The 22,146-nt window shown below is 38.6% G+C and overlaps 1 protein-coding gene across 1 annotated transcript in view; it reads right to left on the bottom strand.

The window, feature by feature from the left end:
• The window catches only part of LOC107046768 (frequenin-1), a 28,362-nt gene extending 18,619 nt beyond the window's left edge, over nucleotides 1-9,743 (bottom strand). Inside the window, exon 1 of the mRNA XM_015269475.1 lies at nucleotides 9,394-9,743. Within this exon, the coding sequence (XP_015124961.1) occupies nucleotides 9,394-9,457 (64 nt within the window). The 5' untranslated portion in view covers nucleotides 9,458-9,743. The remainder of the gene's footprint in view (nucleotides 1-9,393) is intronic.
• Between the last annotated feature and the right edge of the window lie 12,403 nt (nucleotides 9,744-22,146).

Below are 22,146 nucleotides of genomic sequence, written 5' to 3' on the forward strand. Positions count from 1 at the left end.
GGAGGAGGAGGGGGGGGGGGGGGTCGAGTCAATGTGGGTAGAAACGCGAGAATGTAGAGCACAGAGCGCGAGCGTGTGCCGGATTATGAGATAAAATTAGGTCGTCAAGAAGTGGCACCAGCGGGAGGGAAAAACTAGCCCAGAATGCCAGTGATCGCACGCCTCCACCTTCCCTTTCTCCAACTCTTTCTTTCATTTCCCCGAGCTACTTCGGTTACTCGATCTGTACAGATTACCCAATTTTTCTCACAAGTCTGCGGGGCCATGAGACTACGTACACCCAATTGTCTCTATTTATTATCGTCGGCATCAACTGGAGCGAATTAATTGCCGTAAAAATAAATTGATATATTTTTGGTTATTAAGGGCAACTTTAAGACGACTGAAATGAATATGATATCATTAATTTTCACGGAGGGCATCGTCGAAGTGAGTTGAAAAATATTTGACAAAAACTTTTATTTCTTTCAAATGCGGCACGCAGGGAAAAATATTCAATAAAAATTAGGTATCGTGTAGGAAATTTTACGGAATTATCACGGAATTTTTATTTAACATCAGGGAATTTTTCCAGAGCGTTCCGTAATTTTTAACAGGAGATTCAGGTAAAAATTACGATGCCGTCACTTAAATTTTCTGAGTCGATTCCGTAATCGCTGAGCGAACTGTGAGTTTCGTAATTTTTACTGAACATTTCTCTCCTTGCATTTCTCCGACTGTTTCCCTCTCCGATTTCAAAGTTTTGTAAATCTTTCATCATTCAACATTCTCAAGGATGAAAGTTATCACTGGGCATCTGATTACTCCAACATTCTCTTTGAAAAGCCCGTTCTCGTAATTTTTCGGTGGATAGAAATTGGATCACACAATTGCTAAAGAATTCTCCCCGAGATGCGGATGGCCGTACACTAGAAAAACATCCCCACACTCTTCCTCGGTATTAAAAGAAATCCTTTGATCCTCCGAGAGTGGATTCGAAAGAGGCCAGACGCCTTGATAAAATCTTTGAGTCCTTCCTGATCTTCCTCGAGAGGTTACACGGAACTATGAAAAGGGGGAAAAAGAATTTCGGCCACGCGAGGAAGCGCAGCAGCACGTGGCACTTCTCTATCCGTTGCACTTTGAAAAACCGAGAGAGCTCCTCACTCTTCACACTATATCCCAACGATTCTCTCACAGTCCACAATTTTTAGACTTCCGCAGATAGTTTTGCATTGAAGTTTTAAAGTGGAAGGGGGTTAACAGGAGAAATCCGGAGGCAGAAAAACTTCATTCCCCTGGTTTTCACATTTATCTCTCCGCCCTTCTCCTCGTACTCGGTATATCGTTGGAATGGATCATTGTAGTGGGGTACAATCGAAATCCATTTCGCTCATTTCGCGTGGTCCATTAGAGGATAAAATTCGAGGATTTCTGATAGTTCTGGGCGTTTTTTTTTTTCATTCGATTGATGTTATCGTTTCATTGTACTTGAAGTTTTTATTTTTTTTCTGCTTGAGCCGATGCACGGAGAAAATTATTTGGTGAATTTCACCAATTAGTTGTTGAAAAAATGAATTGCCAACTAGTTGGTGAAATTCAACAACTAATTAATTAAAATTTAGAAAAGATTTTTCAATTTCATTCAATCAATTTTGACTATTAAACTAGATGGTGATGGCACATATTCATTTGGAAACAATCCCGCAATCAATTATATCTTGACAATCGATTAATGTCTCCCCTAGAAGATATTTTCGCAATAGTCTACAATTCCTTGTTAAATTTGATCCATCAAATAAATCGACGAACGTTTATTGAAAATTTAACAAATTGTTGTCGAATAAAATTGAAAAGTCTTTTTCTGAATTTGAATTAAATTGTTGTTAAATTTCAACAACTGGATAGTAATTTATTTTTTCAACAACTAGTTGTTGAAATTCGTTAGAAGGATCAAACCGTCTCTCAGAAAATAATGAGGGGGTAACTGGAGAGGAGGAGAGGAGGCACAAAGTGCGAAACGTTGAATTCCAGGAGGATTTGCTCAATGATGAACATGTCGATGGAATTCTCCTCCGCACCCACACACGACCCACATTGGGATCCTTGGCCCTCTCTCCTCGCATGAAAGGTTAAAGGCTCGTTCCTTGGGGTGTTTACACGTCCGTATATACACGCGAGACGTCCGCCCTACCCAACTCACTCGTCGTCCATTATACAGCGATTTTTCTCTCCACTCTCACTCCTGTTCATCTCATTTCCCTCGCCTGTTTGCACCGAGACTCGCTCTCCATTCGTGATTTTGAATGGAATTGGCAGTGCACTAAGAAAAACGAATATTTCTGGTAAAGTTGGGGAGGGGGGAGGGTGGGAGTTGGAGTACAGCTGAGATTTTCTCATGAACATAGAATTATTTATCAGAGGTATGGAGTATTGAACAAATGTGCGCTATTAAAAATTTTAGTTTGAAGTTTGAGTGAGAGTTGCACTGAAATTTCGAGGAATTTCATCATTCAAAACTCACAGTTTGATCGTAAAATGAGAAATCAGGAAAATTCAGGTTAATGTATTCTTGATTTTTCAATTGATTGATAAATTGGAGGAATTCTCATCTCCCTGATGTTCCAAAATTTGGATTTCCATTGGATTCTCAGATTTTATGATTTTTCCTCCGGACATGGAGAGAAATATTCAATAAAAATTACGTAGGGGAGGGTGGGGTAAAATGGACACTTTTCACTTTTTTAAAAAATATTCATAACTCATAAATATATTTATCAATTGAGCTCAGTCTGGGCTCATCACAAGGGGGAAGACTTGCCCTTTTTATTGAGAAAAAATGATACAGTTTCATTAACAATTCAATAAATTATTAGCATTTGAAAAAAATTAAAAAGTGTCGGTTTCACCCGATTGTCCCCTATCTTTTCCGTAATTCCGGAGCGAAATGTGGTTGTCGGAAATTTTACGGAACTGTAACGGAATTTTTCCAGAGCGTTCCGTAATTTTTACCTGAATCTCCTGTGAAAAATTACAATACCGTCACTTAAATTTTCTGAGTGGATTCCGTAATCGGTGAGCAAACAGTGAGTTCCGTAATTTTTACTGAACATTTCTCTCCGTGAAATGAAGTTCGAAATCTCTCTCTTGAAAATTACAACACGTCTTGTGAGAATATATTTTTTCCTTACTTCAACGCCAAAATATGTTCATGAGTGTCATTCGGTTAATTATAATTACAAATAATATTGTCAAAGAATATTTAGCACATTATCTAAGAATATTTATTGTTGCATCACTGGGAACCTCATGAAAATTCGGCTCGTGAATCTTCAAAAAAATAAAAATAGAAGAGGAAGTGGAATTTGTGGGGTGAAGGTCGTAAATTCTTAGGAGTAATATGTTATGCATTGACGGGCGATAAATTTCTCATGCACGCGAGGGCTGTGATTTTTAAGAGATAGGCGAGTCAAATAAACAGGTTGCTCTGATTTCCCAAGTGATGAGTTGGTTTTGATGGATTCTCGGAGAATAAGTTTATCGGTTACTTCAGGGGGAGTGTTTAAACGTTTGAGACTATTTAACGAGATTTTTCGCTCCATTCCAAATGCTTGAAGTTGTTGAAAGAGTAAAGAATGAAAAATTGAATCAAGAGAGGAGTGCAATGGATTTCCGATGACAATCAAGGTGAAATGATCTCAGTAACTGAATCCTCAACTTCTGGAGAATCAAAGAGACTGACTGGGGGTGGGGAGTCGTCCCTTATTGTCCTCTGCGCAATATCGCGACATAATAACAACTTGGAAAAGAATGGAGGAATGGAAGACAACAAGTTTCGATTGCAACAATTTAAACTAGTTTTTTTACTCCAGTTATAGAACTTCATTCATTATTGACAGAGAGAAAGTTGCATTTACGATGGATTATGTAGTAAATGCCATTATACCGGTGGGTTATAGTAATCATCAATGCAAAAAAAAAAAAAACAAAAAAAAACGGAAATGTAACGAACTCCAAACTGTAAACTTTCTTGCTAAATTGACCTATTGCACACAACGAATCATTTGATTAAGAATTTTTTTTTTTATTTTGCACTACGTGTCGAGTTGTACACAAAAAATTTAACATTCACAAGATCGAATTATACAATGTAGAATTCAGATTGCACAATGTAGAATTTTATTTGGTTGATTTTTACTGAATACTAGAAACTTTTTCCTCTGGACACGTGACTTCTTATCGTGAGTCCAATAAAACTGAAACAAGCGGCTTCACTCGACCCCCTTCGCTCGGTCAGAGGCACCGGCTTCAGGGGTGACCTCCAAGTTCGAATTGTCTTCCGAGCGGATATTAACCCTCGAATGCTGTGTATCCATGGGCGGGGAGGGGTCCGCAATGGTTAAGTAAACGAAATCAACTTTTCAATTTCGAACAATTCTTCGGTGATTATTGCACGACCATTGCTCCCAATCACTGGCTGTATCGACGGATATTCGATTGGGAAAACTAGTGACACTGGCCGTCCCATCGGGTTTCACTGAATGGCTGCATTTCGATGCTCTTCAATTATCCGATCGTGGAGGTGTGAACGTCAGCCCGAAAAGAGCAGGGGAGCTTGAAAAAAAATAGTTGATCCTGGTGGGGGGTGAGTGAGACTTTACATCAGAAACTTTTTGAATGAAATATCACGTCTTCCGCTTGTTTTTTTCTTCTTTCAAGGAGGGAAAAATAAATTTAACAAGTTTATTGTACGCCGAGTGAATTCTTATGAAGGAGGTGACAAATGGTGCGAAAGGCCCGGGGCGAAGGAAGTTCGAGGTATTCTTAGTGTGGAAAAACCGTTGCGATAAGTTTTCCATCGGAGGAAAAATTCAGGACGATTTTTCTTATTTCAAAGAATTTGGGAAATTCATCGATCTTTTTAAAGTTGAAAGAATTAAAAATTGTTTTTGATGAAATTTTCAGTGAAATCTGACATTTGATGATTTTTACCCCAAATCTGAATTCAATGCCACTCTCCTGCAAATTACAAGTCACCTGTCCACAAAATTTGATTTTTTTCCACCAGTTTCAATGGGAGGAATAATTATCAACGAAACTTGAAATTGCAGTTTCTCTATAGAGTTGAGTTTCACTCCAATTAACAAAACCAATTCACCCAGCCGTCCCCAAATTTCTGGCCCCAGCATTTCGAAACTCCGGGAGTAGTGCAAGTTTGACGCATTCTGCTATCTCCAAAAATGATTATTGCAAATTAGGAAGCAAAAAAAAAGTATTATAACTCTTTATAACCCTCATAAAAAATTCAAATAAAAAATTTTGTTATTTATTTAAGAATGGAAAGTATCAGAAAAATTACTCCTGAAATTTCAAGCAAAAAGAAACAAAATTCCAAATTTGACAATCAAACAATTAAAGAACAAAAAATCTCCCTACAACAATAATTTTCCCTTCCTCATAAAAAAGTTGAAAAAAAACCCTGATCGATACTGTCCTCATCACCCAAAAATTGGGAAACAATTATCACAACAGCTTGAGCCCGTAATCCCCGAGTGAACTTGACTCCAATTAACAAAACCAATTTGTCCCCCATCCTGCAACTTCATTCAACAAATTTCAACTTCCAAACAAAAAAAATCACCTCCCCTATTCCTCCGTCGAGTGACTCTCGCCGAGGCGGTGTCGTTGTAATCCAAAATTGTCCCAATTAAATTCCAAATGAGAAACAACGCGGCAATGCACTCCGGCAAGCCGGTAATACCAGAATCGAACAATTAGGATTCCCTGACTCTCATCAACTTGCCAGTGTAAACGCCTGAATGGCTGTTTGTTTTCCTTGTCATCGGATCGCCCTGTGCCACCATTAGTCAGTTGCACACGTGAGCCACATGTATATGTGTACACTAGATAGTATCAACCCATGAATTTGCGGGCGTTATAAACACGAAAATAGTTGGAACTGTTGAAACGACTTTCCCACCGCTTGCGGAAGCGCGAGATATCTGGCCGAAGATTTATAAATAATATACCGGGGGAATGGTTGAAAATTTTTTCACACGGGCAAAGTGAAATGATGAAATCTCAACATCCACGTGCACCTCAAAAGAGGTAAATTGGATTATACGATGAGTGCCATATTGCATATTGATCGAGAGGCTTCATTGCGAAATTTCGTGCACCAGATATCGTACATTTGCGCACGATAATGGCACATCCATGCTTTCTGGTACTTTTGGTAAATCCCACCGCCTACTCCGTTCATTGAGAGTCAAGGTGCATGGGGATGCTGGAGAATATCCGCAAAACGAGCCAACCGCGCAAAGTGGATTAAATGAAAATATAATGAGCCTGAATATACATGATATCGAACTTTAACACTGTGGCTTTTCTCGGCGTGAGAAAAATCACGGGGTAATGCACAGAGTGCGACGCAATTTTAAAATTAAGGCGGAGGGATGAGGAATTCGTGGTAATGAGGACATAGTGCGAAATGTTAATTAGGAGGGGGTGAACGTAAAGTTAATTTGGCGATTGAGGGAGAGGGGAGTGCATAATTTCATACGTCTGCTGTGGGTTTTTGCTACGTTTCATTTTGAGGCGGTGAGGATTTTCTAGTCTTGTTGAGGAACAATGGAATGGAAATCCGGAATGATTATGCACGAAGCGTTAGGGCTGTAACTTCTTGATTTTTCATCATTTTCCTGACTAAAAGAATACTTTCTTTTAACAATTAAATATTAATACTGAAATTTACAGTTTACAATGATTTTCTCATCAAATTGTTAATCTTCACTGATGAAATTCTTTTGAATTTCAGTTAAACTTTCACTAAAATAAATTCAAAAATTAAAACAACAAGTTTTATACAATGAATCAATTTCAAAATTCTTTATTCAACGAAATAAAAATAATATAAAAGAAATTCTTCATGTAAAACTACCTAAAAGGCCTGAAACGCTGAATTGAATTTTTTATTTCTCCGAATGAAACAGAGTGATTCACTCCTCCGTGAAATCAATAATATTTTCCCGCTCGTGATACAACCCCACGGTAATGCGTTGAGGCATTGATCGGCTACTCGTCAAGGTGGGGCTACAGCAGACAGACCGGACGACAAAGTGAATGGGAATGAATAATAAAAGCCTCTGGCCGTGTGTATAGATTCCCTCTTCCCTTGGGCCGTGGTGATAGACACCAGGGGAGTTCTCTGTTCTCGGGTTTTGTCGAATGAATTTTACACGTAATCCAACATGACTCTGTGCAACAATGTCAATTCTAGGCGCATTGAGACCATTCATCGGCATTCGTGTTTGTATACAAGGGGCCTGTTGTCGACAGTCAGACGCACGTGTTGAGAGGGGAAAACCCGTGAAATCGTACCTCAGGACTTCCCTCCCTCCCCCACCCCCCTCCCACCTCGAACCAATACACCACAATGAGCAGAAGTCAATCTCCTTGTGAACACGGAGAGAACAATTCAATAAAACTTAATCAATAAAATTATCAGAAAAAAAAAACGGAAAAATCACGTTTCGAAACGTAATCCGCGAGCGAAGTAAAATTCAATAAAAAGTGTGAGTCGGAAGTGAAATTGTACGAATCGCCACGTAAATTCTACCATTTGTTCCGTAAAAATTCACCAGCCGTCTGATGACTCACCGCTGCGGGGACAACAAGTCGTTCTGTAATTTTTCCCCAACGATTGAGAAATTTTACGGAACGGAACGTAGAAATGACTCGCCAGCTTCATAAAAATTGGTGAACTTTCAAGAACTTTTGATTTTGATGATTGGCCCCAGTAAATTCCCGTACTTTCCCCACTGTCATTTTTTTTCAAGATTTTTCCCTTCAAATTTCACCGAATAAATCGACCTTGCCCGCCGAATTCTTTCGCTACATGTTTGGCGATTTCATTCGACTCAACTCGGCATAGGTCAACCGGAAGAATTGCACGAAATATCCCCGGTGCTTTTATTTTCCCTTGAAGTCACCCACCTATTCCCTTCGTTTTCTCCCTCATGCCTATCTCCCACGCGCTATTACACTCCCCGAGGGACAATATATTCTTATTTCATCCTACTATCTCTCCAGAAACCTGAAGGCATACACAAATTTGTGTATATGGAAGTGGTATTCACGGAACTGGTGGCTTTATCCACTACGTTATCCAGAATTATCGTGAATTATTTATGTTCTCGTGTTGAAAATTTTTGTACAACGATTGCGTCCTGTTTTCCCCTCTGCGTTGTGCCATTTTTTATTTTTTATGGGGAAAGGGGGAGGGGGTGGCCATGTTTTATTCCTGAAGTGGCGCTTTTTGTTGTTGAAACTGGAAGTTTTTATTTATTCAGCTTTTTTTTTTTTCGTTTTCCGGGTGTACGTAACGGGATTCATCGGCTGAATATCGAAAACGGTCGCATATGGGGAAACACGGAACTGGGAATACGTGTGGAGTTCACTCGGAAACTTTTCAACGCGAAGAGTAAATTATACCTGGGTGTATGGCGTCATTGTTCTGTGTACCTCTGGAATGGTGGGTATTTTTGTGATATTGCAGAACGTGGGGGTTCGTGGAACCAATAAAGGGAATTGCGGTTGGGTAGTCAAATATGCTGGGAAAAACGTATGTGGTGGGGCAATCGCGAGTCGGGTTATATTTCTGATTTGATGAAACGATGTCATATGGAATAAACGGTATTTGAGGTCTGTATGAATGGAGAATAGTGAAGATGTTTGAGGGAAGAGACGGACTTTTGGGAGAAGGGGGGAATGGAAATTGAGGTACACGGGAATTTAACATTTTCAATGGGTTAAACATATTTCGAGAGTGCTTTTTTCTGAGTGGAGTGGTTGGGCACAGGCAGAAAGGACGGAATAGTGGCTGCTTGGCGATAAATTGGAGTAGCGAAATGGTAAAACGTAACAACTCATATTTTTTCCTGTGTCCAAACGGTGGATTACAACCACAGAACTAATTTTGTTGAATTTAATAAATTTTTTCTTGTGAACAAATGGATTTAGATAAATAGCTCGTGATAAATCTTTCATCCAAACGTGAAGTTCACTTTTATTGTGTTTTTATTCGCGTAAAATAAACAGTTCTTTTAAAATCAAAACGAAATTTTTCTCGATTTTTATTTGGAAGGAATGAACTGTTTATTTCGTGTGGAGTTTTTATCAAAATAAATATATCAGTTTATTTATTTTCGGTGGATGTCCATCAAATATTCAAGGAGTACATTGATCTGTCAGTGAAAAATCCATTGAAAGTTCATGCAAATTTATCGTTGATAGAAATTTTAAGAATTATTTTCTCAAAATGTAGATGAATTTGTGACGCTTTACCATATTACTACTTTCACTCGGTCGATAATTATTTCAGAAATATTATTCAACAAAATTAGGCAGACTTACAATAGGTGTCTGTGGTCAGGCGATCGATAGTGTCTTGCTTGAGTTTGCTGTTTTTCTTTCCCATTTTTCGTTGGTCTCTTCTGTTTTTTTAATGTTTTCAAACCCACCAGGTTTCACTGGTGGATTTTCACTTCACTCGAGCCAAGTTAATTCACCTCAACGTTTTCACCGGTTCTTGTACATTCTGTGTGTCTTTTTTTTTTTTTAAATGTTTTATCTCCACTAAACCTGTCCTTTGAGATTTATTCACGTTGCTCTCTCAGCAGCACCAAAAATTTATCGGCTTATTCTGGGTGACGTTTTTTATCTCCACTTATTCTCCTTCGGGGCGCAATTTCCTTCTAGTGTGGCAGACGGGAATTGCTATGTATAGGGAGAAAATTAATCAATTGAAAATTGTTTGGGGGGTTTGGAGGGAATTGATAGAATGTACGTATCGATGAACAATTTCAGGAAATATTTGGGTGGAAATATTTGACAACTGGTTCACATGAAGTTTTGTTGAGTTTAAATTTATTTCCGACAGTGCTCAAGTGAATGAAATGCTCAAGTGATATGAAATGAATTCATTAATTGCGAATAAATTATCCAAATACAGGATCATTACATGTTAACAAATTCCTTCTCTTCCAACTAATAAAATCTTTGTCCGGAGCAGAAAACATCAGTTTATTTAATTCAAATGAACTATTCCCTCGGGTGTATGAAGCCCCCAAAAAATAGAAAGAAAATAGGAGTTTAAATCCATCAGCAATTTTTCTTTCACTCAAGAAGAAAGAACAATTTATTTTTAAATGAAACTCAAAACTTTCATGGATAGGGTATTCCCTGAAACTTTATCGCAGCGTGTTGAACTCGTGCACATAACAGTGTCTTCACTATCTTGTGGAAACTCCAGCAAGTCGAGAGAAGAAGAGTGGAAAGACGTATGAGGCAAATTTCAGGAAAAGTGTCGTTAAATTGAGTTTAGTACTTTCCACAGGTAAACAATTGTTCATAGGATCCACTCGTTCGTCTCGTTTCACCCCGAGACTTGGAGATAAAGGGGAAATGGAAAGAGGTGGAGCACTTAATTTTCTGTATATCTGTTGCAACGTTTAAAATGGAGGAGAGACTCGAGAAATAGTGGACGTAAAAGTACTCTGGGCGGGGGAGAATCTCTCAGCAGAGGTGAATGGTTGAACTACGATTGTCATTAGTGCTGGCAGTGCTGAGGGTTAAAGAGCAAATGCTGGGAATTGTTACTTTGGGATTAGGAGGAAACGATTCTTCTTCATTCTTTATCGCTTGCTTCTTTGTCTTTACTGCGGAATTGTTGGATGGAAATACTTGGAGTGAAATTTCGAGTTGAGAGATAAATGTTTAACGAGGGATATTCCGCACTGCTGAGGGGTCATAAATGGCCTCCTCAAGCTGTCAACTTCACTCGTTTCCCACTCCGTACACCTGGTGAATCCATGTTGATGGGAATTAAAAACATAAGGATTTAAGTTGGTCGTGGGGAACAGGATTTCATTGAATTACGATTTGGCTCTTTATTCAACGTAGTTCGGTTCAGGATGGGAGTTGGGGAGTTGGAGCGGGGATTTTGAGGGACTGAGAAACTTCATATTGAATTGAAACAAAGGAAAGAGTCCGGTTTTTTGCAGTTGCTTTCGAGATATAGATTAATAACTTTTTATTCTGCACTGGAGGGTTAGAAATTATTGTCTCAATTCTCAAATTTTGTCGAATTTTGATTAAGGGACATTTCCTCTGGGATTTTAGGGAGTCATTCCCATTGAGAAATCAAATATTTCATAATTTTTTAAAATGAAATGTTAAAAAAATTATAAAAACTGTAATTTTCAGTTAAATTACTCCGTGAAAATTGGAAAAAAATCAGGAAAATCTGGGTGACAATTGGAAATTCTGGCTATTTTGATTCTGACTCTAATTTAAATTCTCAATCTCGTCGCGTTCTCAAGATGTCATCATTTTGCCAAATAAAAAACAAATTGAGTTAAAAACAAAAGTGATACACTTAAAAACATCACTAGAAACCATTAGTTTTTATTCAAATCCACCAAAATTCTGTCCGCAAACCTCCAAGTGAAACCCCATAATTTCCATCTATGCCAGCATTTTCCAAAAAGCCCACATTCATCCGCTTTTCGACTTTTATCAATTGAAAATCCGTATTTTCCGTGTCCCACGGTATGGAACAATGACGATAGATACCATAGGGTATGGACCAGGGGGTGGAGGTACGGCAGCACGCGCAGTGGATGAACGAGATAAATCCTTACCAGCTGGAATGGAAACGAGAGGGATTGAACGACCGAGAGAGCGAAAGAGAGAGAGAGCGAGAGAGAGAGAGAGAGAATTGGCGCAAAAGCGATTGGTCGCTGTGTGATGTTACACCGCGTGCACCAAATTTCTCGCCCTTGGCCCCGTGCGAGCGCGCAACTGACAGATTTTCCAAAGGCTTGAGAGGAGAGATGATGGGCATATAACTCGTTAGTGAAATCCCATCTATTATGCTGACATTAATGAAAATTAGTGGAAATCCCCCAGAGTAACAATTGATGGGTAACTTTTGCCACTCACAAATTAATTGTCACTCGATTCATCAAAAACTTCACATCACTTCACAGAAAATGAAAGAAATGAAAAAATGATGTCATGCGCGGAATTGAAGTTTTTAATGGACTTTTTCGAGTTTTATTACCAGGATGCAAGTAAAAATTGATAATACACCGTGAGAGTCAACTTTTCATTCATAAAATGATGGAGAAAGAGAGAGATAGACGGGACAGTAGAGGGGATAAAGTTGACTTGGCACGATTCTATTCCCCAGGACAATGAGATAACCGTGTTAGAGAAGTCAACGGGGTGACGTAGTCATAGCGTTACGGGCCCCGGCGTCAGACTGGCTCGCGTATATACGTGGTGTTATACGGGTGGCACTTGCTAGGAGAGTACAATCGGGGCGCAGGCGCTTTTACAATTTCCCATATCACACGAACTGGGGAAAGTATGAGTGGGATACCAAGAAGGCAACTCAAATTAAAGGATTGTAATGTATTGTTCGCCGTTGCGTGATAAGCGGGGTATCAGACGGCTGGTCAACTTGGCACCTGGGACAATGAGCCATTAGCGTGCCATTATTGGTGTTGGGGTAATCTATTAGTCGGGGAGTTGATGGATTTTGATATTTTCAAGATGACGACGGGATTTTTTTTCTTCAACAACACGTTCAAGTGACACGTTTAACCATTTTTCAATGTTATAAATAACTAATTTCACAGTTCTTATCATGAAATTTTTTTTTTTATCGTATCATGAAATTTCAACGAAAATACAGTTTTAAAATATTCAAGTACCTGTTATCTTCGTGAGGGAGCACTCTAGATTTGGGGATTTTCAATCATTGAATTGCGTGAGAAAAATTACAAAATTGAAACAAGGAAGTGTCAAGAACGTGGATATCCTCAAGTGGAAAAAAGCAGAAAAGTCAAGCGTTCAATCGACGAATAAAATATCGAAAACAATTCATCTGTTGCCTCAATCCCTCTCATCCCCCCGGAATGTCGAATAAATTTATCCATACACTGAGAGAAAAACAAACACATTATCAAACAAGTCTTCTTTGGGCCAGCAAAATTGCTAGTTGAAAATTGCCAAAGAAGAATTTGTTTGGTTCGAATTTGAAAGTCTCAAACATGAATAATTATTCTGCTTTCCACAGCAACGAAATATTTGGCTCAAGAGGCGGATAATTCACACCAGACGGTGCCTTTTCGGGATGAAAATATCTCATATAGAGGGAAATTTACCAACAAATATTTTATCCCCAAGTTACAAGATTGCTATCATATCATTGTTATTGTTTCGTTTAAGGGTTCATTTCTTGTCTGTGATTATTAGACAGCCGAAACGAAAAACTACAATCCCTTGTTTCGCATAAAACAAAGATTTTTCGGGAGCAGAATACGTATGGGAGTATCGAATAACGAAGGAGTAGTGCTAGAAATGACACTTCGTGCGTGTGCAGAGAATGAAATTTTTTTTAACTACTAAATCTATTCTTACGACAAAAATTTTTCATTCCGGCGCACTCTCTGCATGTTTGGCACAAAAAAATCCCTTTTTGATAATTTTCAAAAAACAATTTTCTTGGCACAAGTAAGACTTGTTTGAGAACTTTGTCGTTTTTCTCGCAGTGTACCCCGAATTGACGAGTAGATTCTCAAAATAAACTGGAAAATTATTGAACCCATTTCTCCATGCACACGCACATGAGACTGCTCAAGGTTACCTGACCTTCGGTCGTAGTTAACTTGTCCCGATTTAGCTCGACCATAACGACCAAAAGTCACCCAAAAACCCGTCCCCCTAGTGCCCCCCCCTCCCGCCCCATTTGAAAATTGGGAGAACGTTGGACGCGTGTTTTCTGCTTGCACGAGCTTCCCTTATCTCCACGAGTGAGTGGTGTGTGAAGGACCGTGAAGCGGAGATCCTTCCTCGGATAGAGGGGGCATGAATGGCCCCCGTTGGAGATAAGTTAACGTACAACTTGTGCCACAATGCTTAAAAGTCATTCAATGAGTTTTGCGGACATGCTGGTAAATGTCACGAGGCAGCGGATTTCCAGGGGCTAGACGAGAGGTTTTTCCACGTTTTTAAAGAGACAATAATGTTCGTCATGGATCGAAACAGTTGCCCTCGATGTATAGACAGGTTGCTGCCTACACCTGGAGTAGTGCGCACACATTCCCAAGGGGTTCTCGCAACCAGTGTTTCTTTTTATTACAAGTTTTTTTTTTATTCAAGTATTGCGTCGAAGGGAAAATAGATTGTGGTTGAGAGTGCTTTCACGTGTCTAGTCGTTTATTATAAAATGAATTTTAGTGGAAACATCAATCTCGGTTCGAGCCATCAATAATAATTTTTGGAATTTCGTGGGGAATTATTTTGCTTGAATGGGATTATAAATCGCGTGTTTTCATGATACGGATTCTTACATTATTAATATTCTGGCAAATCTGTTAATTTAGTTCAGTAGCGAAGTGGTAAAACGGTGCAAGGCCATTTTGACTATTGGCCAGTTTTCAATGAATATCTCGGAACCTAAGGGAGATGGAAAAATTTTTGTTATAACATTTTTTGTGGAGGCGATTGAGAGCTACAACAAATGTAACTACGAAAATTTCGCTGTTTCTCTTAGATTCAGGAATATTTTTCAAAAACTCAATTCGGAGATGAGTCGACTTAAAACGTTTTACCATTTCGCTACTGAATTGTAGAAAATTGGGAGGGGATTAGACAATCATAGCGACACCATGAGAATTCAATGTTTGTGATTCGATCTCTCTTTTGTTCAGTTTTTTTGTCACTCAAAAACATTTTTTGGGCGTATGAATGTCAGGTATCATGTACTACGTTTGTTTGAGAGCCTTTCTATGATTTTTCCCCTCGGGTGTATATTATTGACTGGTTTTATCTGCTTGATCTCCAGCTGCGATACATAACCCATGAAAATTGACCAAAATAAACGGAAATGCCTTCCAAAAATATGGGTTCAAACTTTAGGTACTTCAACACGAAAATTTGTTGATTCATTCTATTTTTTCATTAGAGTGTCTACATCACGGTCGACAAATACTCCACTAAACATGTGGGAATTAATTAAATAATAATTTGTACCTTCAACTTTATCAAGTGAATATCACAAATTGTTTTGAACAATTTTCTCTATTCACAAATTCCATTGACTATTAAAAAAAATATATATTTACTCATGCAGTTTTTATGGGTCTACTTTTTATTATAAAGTTGAGTTTGATTGATGTAAAAATAGTGATGGGACATTAATTATGGGACATTAATCTCAATTGCTCAGGGGAGTATTCGTCATGGACAATATAAATCGCGTGGTATTTTATCACGAATAAATACCAAATCAATCGGTTCAATTATGTAGAATTGCGTGGAAATTAATTAAATAATAATTCTTACTCCCTCTCCGGATATTATTTAATCCACACAATAATTTATTTATACAGCTCTCTGTATTCAAAAATTTATGCCGGAGCACAAAGTCAGCCCCGGGCGGAAGTGCTTCTATGTATCTACCCGTTTATCATAAAATTGACTATTATTAAAGTTAAAATAACGATGGAAACATTAATCTCAATACGATTATCAACGACTTTCCGCTTTCCTGTGGGTATTATTTATCATGGATTTCGTAGGGGGAGAGTTAATTGGAAAATATAAATGGCGTGTGTTCCCGTCATAAAGAAACTCCTGAGACTCTGATAATCTTCCATCAAATCAATTAATTCAATCATATGGAATCACGTAAAAATTAATTACGTAATAATTCTGAGTCCCTCCCTCGTCTTATTTAATCCCCATAGCAGTTTCTTCAATATAACTTTCCGGGTAGAGCCCTTAATTCCGAATGAAAGACATAATTACCCGCTTATCTGTGTAACTATCGTCATCCCTGGTGACTGATTGTCAGATGATGATGATGATGATGATGATGATGATGATGGATGAATTCAATTCTCGGAATAATCCACTCTTCAATCAATGACCACCGAATCGAGACACTCAATCCATTTATTCAATTCGCAATTTGTGCGTGACAGGGAGGACGGCTCCAGCAAGGGTTGACCGTGCGTGTCTACATTTTTCCCTCAATCTTTCATTGAATCTCTGAGCACGAAACAGCCCTAACCCTCGGCCGCAGGCCGCCCCTTTACTCCTTGAGTCGCGGTAATACAGTTTACCACCGTTAGACTCATAACTCGATAAATCGTTATCTCTCCTTTGGTTTCGGCCCCCGCAGCTGAGTAAACTTTGCTGAACTGAGACACTCGTGTCATTGGGTTTCACTCGGGGCACTTTTGCCGGTGTCTCCCGGGCTCGGACACAATTACGGTTAACGTGCTTTGCGCTTCAATTTTGTTAATGTGTAAATCTTGCGGCTGATAGTCAGAGAAGTCATGCGATAGTTGCATCGAAACTTAAGGGATTGTTGAAGATGAATGAATACGAAAAAAAATTGAATAAATAATTTTTTAAATGAATATTTCCTCGATTTAAATGAAGGCCTTTCACGAATTAAATGATTGTGCAAACGACGAAGAGATATTACTACATATTAACAAATTCGTTAATAATAATACTTCTTAATAATAATTCTTAGTAATAATTCTTTACTTAAATTAAATGAATCATTCATTATCCATTTCATACAGTGGCATCATTTCCATACAAATGGATACATGAGTGGGTTAATCTCCAAAAAATATATTCTTCAAATGAGTGGAAATATTTCAAGTAAAGAGGTTTATTCCATTCAAATGGGTCATCTCTCTGGATGTAGTTTTCCCTGTATTCCATTAGATTCATCGGATACTCACATTATCCGTTGATGCTTTCATTTCATGAGGGCTCATTGCCTCATATCAACTCACCTGTAATATACGTCTTCCACGTTTTGCCCAAAATCCCAAGATTCATTACAACTAACCAGTAATATATTTTTTTCCCGCCGTGTATATTTCAGTGGTTGCGGTACGGATTTTTTTAACATTTCTTTTTTACAGACCCATTCATTCCTCGTTTTGCGAACGAGCTGTGCTCATTGTGATGGCCGCAGTGGGGCAACAACTGTTTCACTTTTTTGCTATTCTTTTCGTCCCCTGGGGTATACTCGCTGCAATTACGCACTGAAATACCTCATTTTTCAGGCGATCCCATCTGTCTTCTGTCTCTATCATCGATTTCCGCTGATGGCGAAGGTTATCGAATTTTCAGGAATTTGACAACTTCGCATTTATCTCCTCTCTCATCCCCTTTTGTACCGATCCACGGGAGCTGATTGAAGAGGAAGTAGAAGGGACACTGATTAATTCCGAGACCGCGGAACACTATATTCTTATGAGTTTTTTTTCCGCCGTTGTTGAGATTCAAGTGCATTCGTCCATGCGAAAAAATTGGAAACCTATGAATAAATATGCCGTGGAAACAGTGGGAGCATACACGTGACCTTTTTCGTATCAATGCTTCATACAATCGCGTAAATTCATTTTACCCGACATTTGACGTTTCAAGAGGTCAGAGTATCGAGATATATAAATTGAATACGAGGGGAAAATGGCGTACATTTCGATGGAGCAATATGAATAGAATAAAAAGTTTGAGATAAATTGGGATATTTCTGTCATCAGTGGTGCAATAAATTGATTCAATTTACATGGGATTTTTGCACTATCAAATGGTCATGGGATTTTTATTTCAGTTTATTTTGAAATTACATAAATACAGGGTTTTCGGTTTAGATTATATGATTTGGATAATTCTGGTGAACAACAATTACAATTTCATGAACAATTGCAAATTTATCTGAATTTTCAATGAAAAAATTAGTATTTAGTGAGGAATTATGCAGAATTTCCAATTCTATTGATAATTCAGGTGTATGTGTACCTGAATTTTCCTCATTTCTACTAATTTTCATCGAATAATTGATCTGAACTTTACATTTCCCTCGAAATTCCAGTGGAACTGTCACTTGATAAAAATTTCAAAGGAACTACCGGAAATTTGCAACAGCCTATTATTATGCAGTCAGTTGGTTTATTTTTATCTCTCGCAATGTTGTATCTGGGACAGGATAAAATTCTCCACAGGCGCATATTTTTATTGTGGAGATGTGTAGATAATTCGTTAAGGGTGAATAAAAGAAATGTGGAAAAGCGAAAAAAAAGGGGTGTGCGGAGGCTGTTTTATTTTTCCGGCTTTATTGCGGCGATAAACACGAATGAGGAATGCGAGGACGGCGCCACTATGTCCCATTTGATGTTGTACCTTTAGTATTTTCTTTTTGGATGCTTTTTTTGCTTCTATTCCGGGAGGGAATGACATATGGGGCAAGGTCATTTTTATCAGAGTGGAGAGACGACAGCTGTTCTGAAGGCGGGTTGGGGGTGGGACAAGGCGATTTGCACAGCAATTAGAGATGCAGAATGGCTGGAGCCAACAAGCTGGAAGTTGAATCGTGTGGTTGTATGGAATGGACAATAAGATGGACGATTTGGGGGGGAAGGAAGTCTGTGGAAGTAAGAGGAAAATTGAACCTTTAGACATCCATTTGTTCTGTTTTTTAAACGTGTTTCTTTTTATTTTATCCTGGGGCATGTCGCGTGGAAAAAATTGTGAGGAAAGTATTGTAATACTTTCTTTTACATATTTTTTCTATTAATTCAAGAAAATTACTTTGGCAATGTCAAATCAGTAAAAATTACGGAACAGTTCACGTAATCCGTAATTGGGAATCATTTTCCGGCAATTTTTATAGGAATGGAAGAGAAGAAATCTGAAACGTTCAGGGAATTCTCAGGTTCATCACCGAACAAAGTACAAAATTGTCACGTAATTTTTCTCGAAGAAGTAAAATCTTAATGAAACTTCCCGATTTATTATGCCTGCAAAATCAAAAATTCTTGAACGCTCAAAAATTTTTATGAAGCTGGTTTCATTTTTATTGAATTTTTCTTTCCGTGTAGTTCCACTGAAATTTCACGAAATGGCTATTCACTTAAAAAATGACTAAGAATTTTCAATTTCCTTCTGACAGTATCATTTCCACGGGGTTTAACATGAGAACCTCAATTTCGTTGATCCTCCAAAACCAATAAAAAAATTCCTGAACGATTTGACCCTAAATTGAATTCAAATCCTCAAATTGAAAACTCACATGCAGCTCTTCCTCAATTCCCCGAAAAAAATTCAACAGCTCACGGTTCAGGTGGAAATTTCGTGGATAAAACTGGGAAGAATAAAAAATGAGATTTGCTGGGCACATCACAGGAGAAGTGGCCAACACGAAATCGCCGTAAATTTGTGTGGTCTGCACTCGAGAGCCGTTCGATGCAAGCGCACGAGAACGTGACCGGAAATGGCTCTGTTAGGGTGGCAGCCAAAGGGCCCTACCTCCCTCACACGCCTCTGCACTTCAGTATCCACTGCTAGTGCAAGTCCCCCTGAGCTTAGCCGCCTTCTCCTCCCTCCGCCCCATCGATGCCGAAAGCTACTTAAAATGCAGTCACTCCGCCAGGTCACCCTTGTGATTCTGATAATTTCTTATGGAACTCCTATAAAGCCCATCCGTGAGAAAATCCCACGGATAACGAGTGCGCGATGGAACAGCCGTTATAATCATGCGGGGGCACATCGTCAAGGGGTTTATCCGAGGTATCCGAGAGAAGAAATGAAAAATCGAAGAAAAATATGGATTCAATGCCTCTTTACCATCTTCTCCACTTTTTCCTTCTTTATTTTATATATTTCAGCCACCCGAGGATCCAATTATACTGATAGAAAAAAAGCCCTCGAATGAATGAAAGAAGAGGGAAAAAAATGAAGACCNTCGAAGAAGTAAAATCTTAATGAAACTTCCCGATTTATTATGCCTGCAAAATCAAAAATTCTTGAACGCTCAAAAATTTTTATGAAGCTGGTTTCATTTTTATTGAATTTTTCTTTCCGTGTAGTTCCACTGAAATTTCACGAAATGGCTATTCACTTAAAAAATGACTAAGAATTTTCAATTTCCTTCTGACAGTATCATTTCCACGGGGTTTAACATGAGAACCTCAATTTCGTTGATCCTCCAAAACCAATAAAAAAATTCCTGAACGATTTGACCCTAAATTGAATTCAAATCCTCAAATTGAAAACTCACATGCAGCTCTTCCTCAATTCCCCGAAAAAAATTCAACAGCTCACGGTTCAGGTGGAAATTTCGTGGATAAAACTGGGAAGAATAAAAAATGAGATTTGCTGGGCACATCACAGGAGAAGTGGCCAACACGAAATCGCCGTAAATTTGTGTGGTCTGCACTCGAGAGCCGTTCGATGCAAGCGCACGAGAACGTGACCGGAAATGGCTCTGTTAGGGTGGCAGCCAAAGGGCCCTACCTCCCTCACACGCCTCTGCACTTCAGTATCCACTGCTAGTGCAAGTCCCCCTGAGCTTAGCCGCCTTCTCCTCCCTCCGCCCCATCGATGCCGAAAGCTACTTAAAATGCAGTCACTCCGCCAGGTCACCCTTGTGATTCTGATAATTTCTTATGGAACTCCTATAAAGCCCATCCGTGAGAAAATCCCACGGATAACGAGTGCGCGATGGAACAGCCGTTATAATCATGCGGGGGCACATCGTCAAGGGGTTTATCCGAGGTATCCGAGAGAAGAAATGAAAAATCGAAGAAAAATATGGATTCAATGCCTCTTTACCATCTTCTCCACTTTTTCCTTCTTTATTTTATATATTTCAGCCACCCGAGGATCCAATTATACTGATAGAAAAAAAGCCCTCGAATGAATGAAAGAAGAGGGAAAAAAATGAAGACCGAGAGGAGGAATAAAAAAAAATTGAAAAGCAGAAGGTTTTCACAATCCGTTAAAGTATCTCAACGTGACCTTTCGGCAAAGGAAGTATTTCTTCATCACTAAAAAAAAGGCAGTCCTCCATTAATTCCGCTCTATTTTCCTTTCTATATGGTTTTCTCAATCGAAAAAAATTTAATTCATTTGTCTCTGATGTGAATTCACTTATTCATTCGAATTACTGAAGATAATATACTGGTGTAATTCGAAATGTGGGTTGAGCGGTTGTATTTTCATTTCAACTTGTGGATCCGTAGACTTGGGTGGTGCTCAATGCTCAAGTTGACATTATTAAAACATTAATCTTGGAAAGTGTGTCATCAACGGGAATATCAGGGCCACTTATTTCAAGGATGGTATCGCTGATGTCGTTTGAGTGAGTTTCAGGGATTTATTTGAGGATGAAAATGGGGAGTCATCTGCGATGAGTTTCACTCGGACTTCATAGAACGTGAATGGAAAAGAAAATACACTCGAATCAGGAGCATTAAATACCATTATTTTTCCTCATTTTGTATCATGTCAAAATGTAATTTAAGTGTTGAACCATTGTTCATGATTCAAATGTATTTTCTCCCAAGAACAAAAATGAAGAGACTCTCAAAAATATTTACTAGAAAATTATTCAGCATCGATGAATTCGATTTAACAATTTTTACGCTAAAATCCATCAAATCCACTCGGGAATAAACGTGAATGCGTTGACTGCAGTCCTTTAAAAATAAAAATTCATGATCGAGACTCAAAAGATCACATAAAAACGTCAAAACGTGTATTAAAAAATTCTTTTAAGATCAATCAATTCGATTTGCCAATATTCCCGATAAAATCCATCAAATTCACTCAAAATAAACATGAAAGCGTTGAGTACCCCTTGAAAATGTAAATTGATTATTGAGACTTCCACAAATTGACCTAAAAAAATTTATAAATCCCAGGATATTCAGCGTGGAGAGCGTGTGATAAACCCGAATGAAGTGCATTTAGTCCAGCATCACGTTGTTCGCCTCGGCAATGAATTTGAAAAAGCAATTACCAGAAACATAAATGAGTACTGACACAAAAAAAAGCCTCATAAATTCCCCGGAGAATGTCGCATCACACCTGCAATGCCAGGAAATTCGTAGAATAGGCACCTGATAAATTGGAAATAATGAGAAAGGGGGCATTTCATTAACCCCATGAGTGGCGTCACTCGGAACACACCATTGGGTATGTAATTGTCAAAGTGGAGGAGTGAAATGACACTGAGGGACTGAAGATGCAGTGGTAAGAGAGTCGGACTACCCCCGAGGGTTTTCC

The sequence above is a fragment of the Diachasma alloeum genome, unplaced genomic scaffold (genome assembly GCF_001412515.2).
Source record: "Diachasma alloeum isolate Michigan unplaced genomic scaffold, Dall2.0 Dall_scaffold_00183, whole genome shotgun sequence".
NCBI lineage: Eukaryota > Metazoa > Arthropoda > Insecta > Hymenoptera > Braconidae > Diachasma > Diachasma alloeum.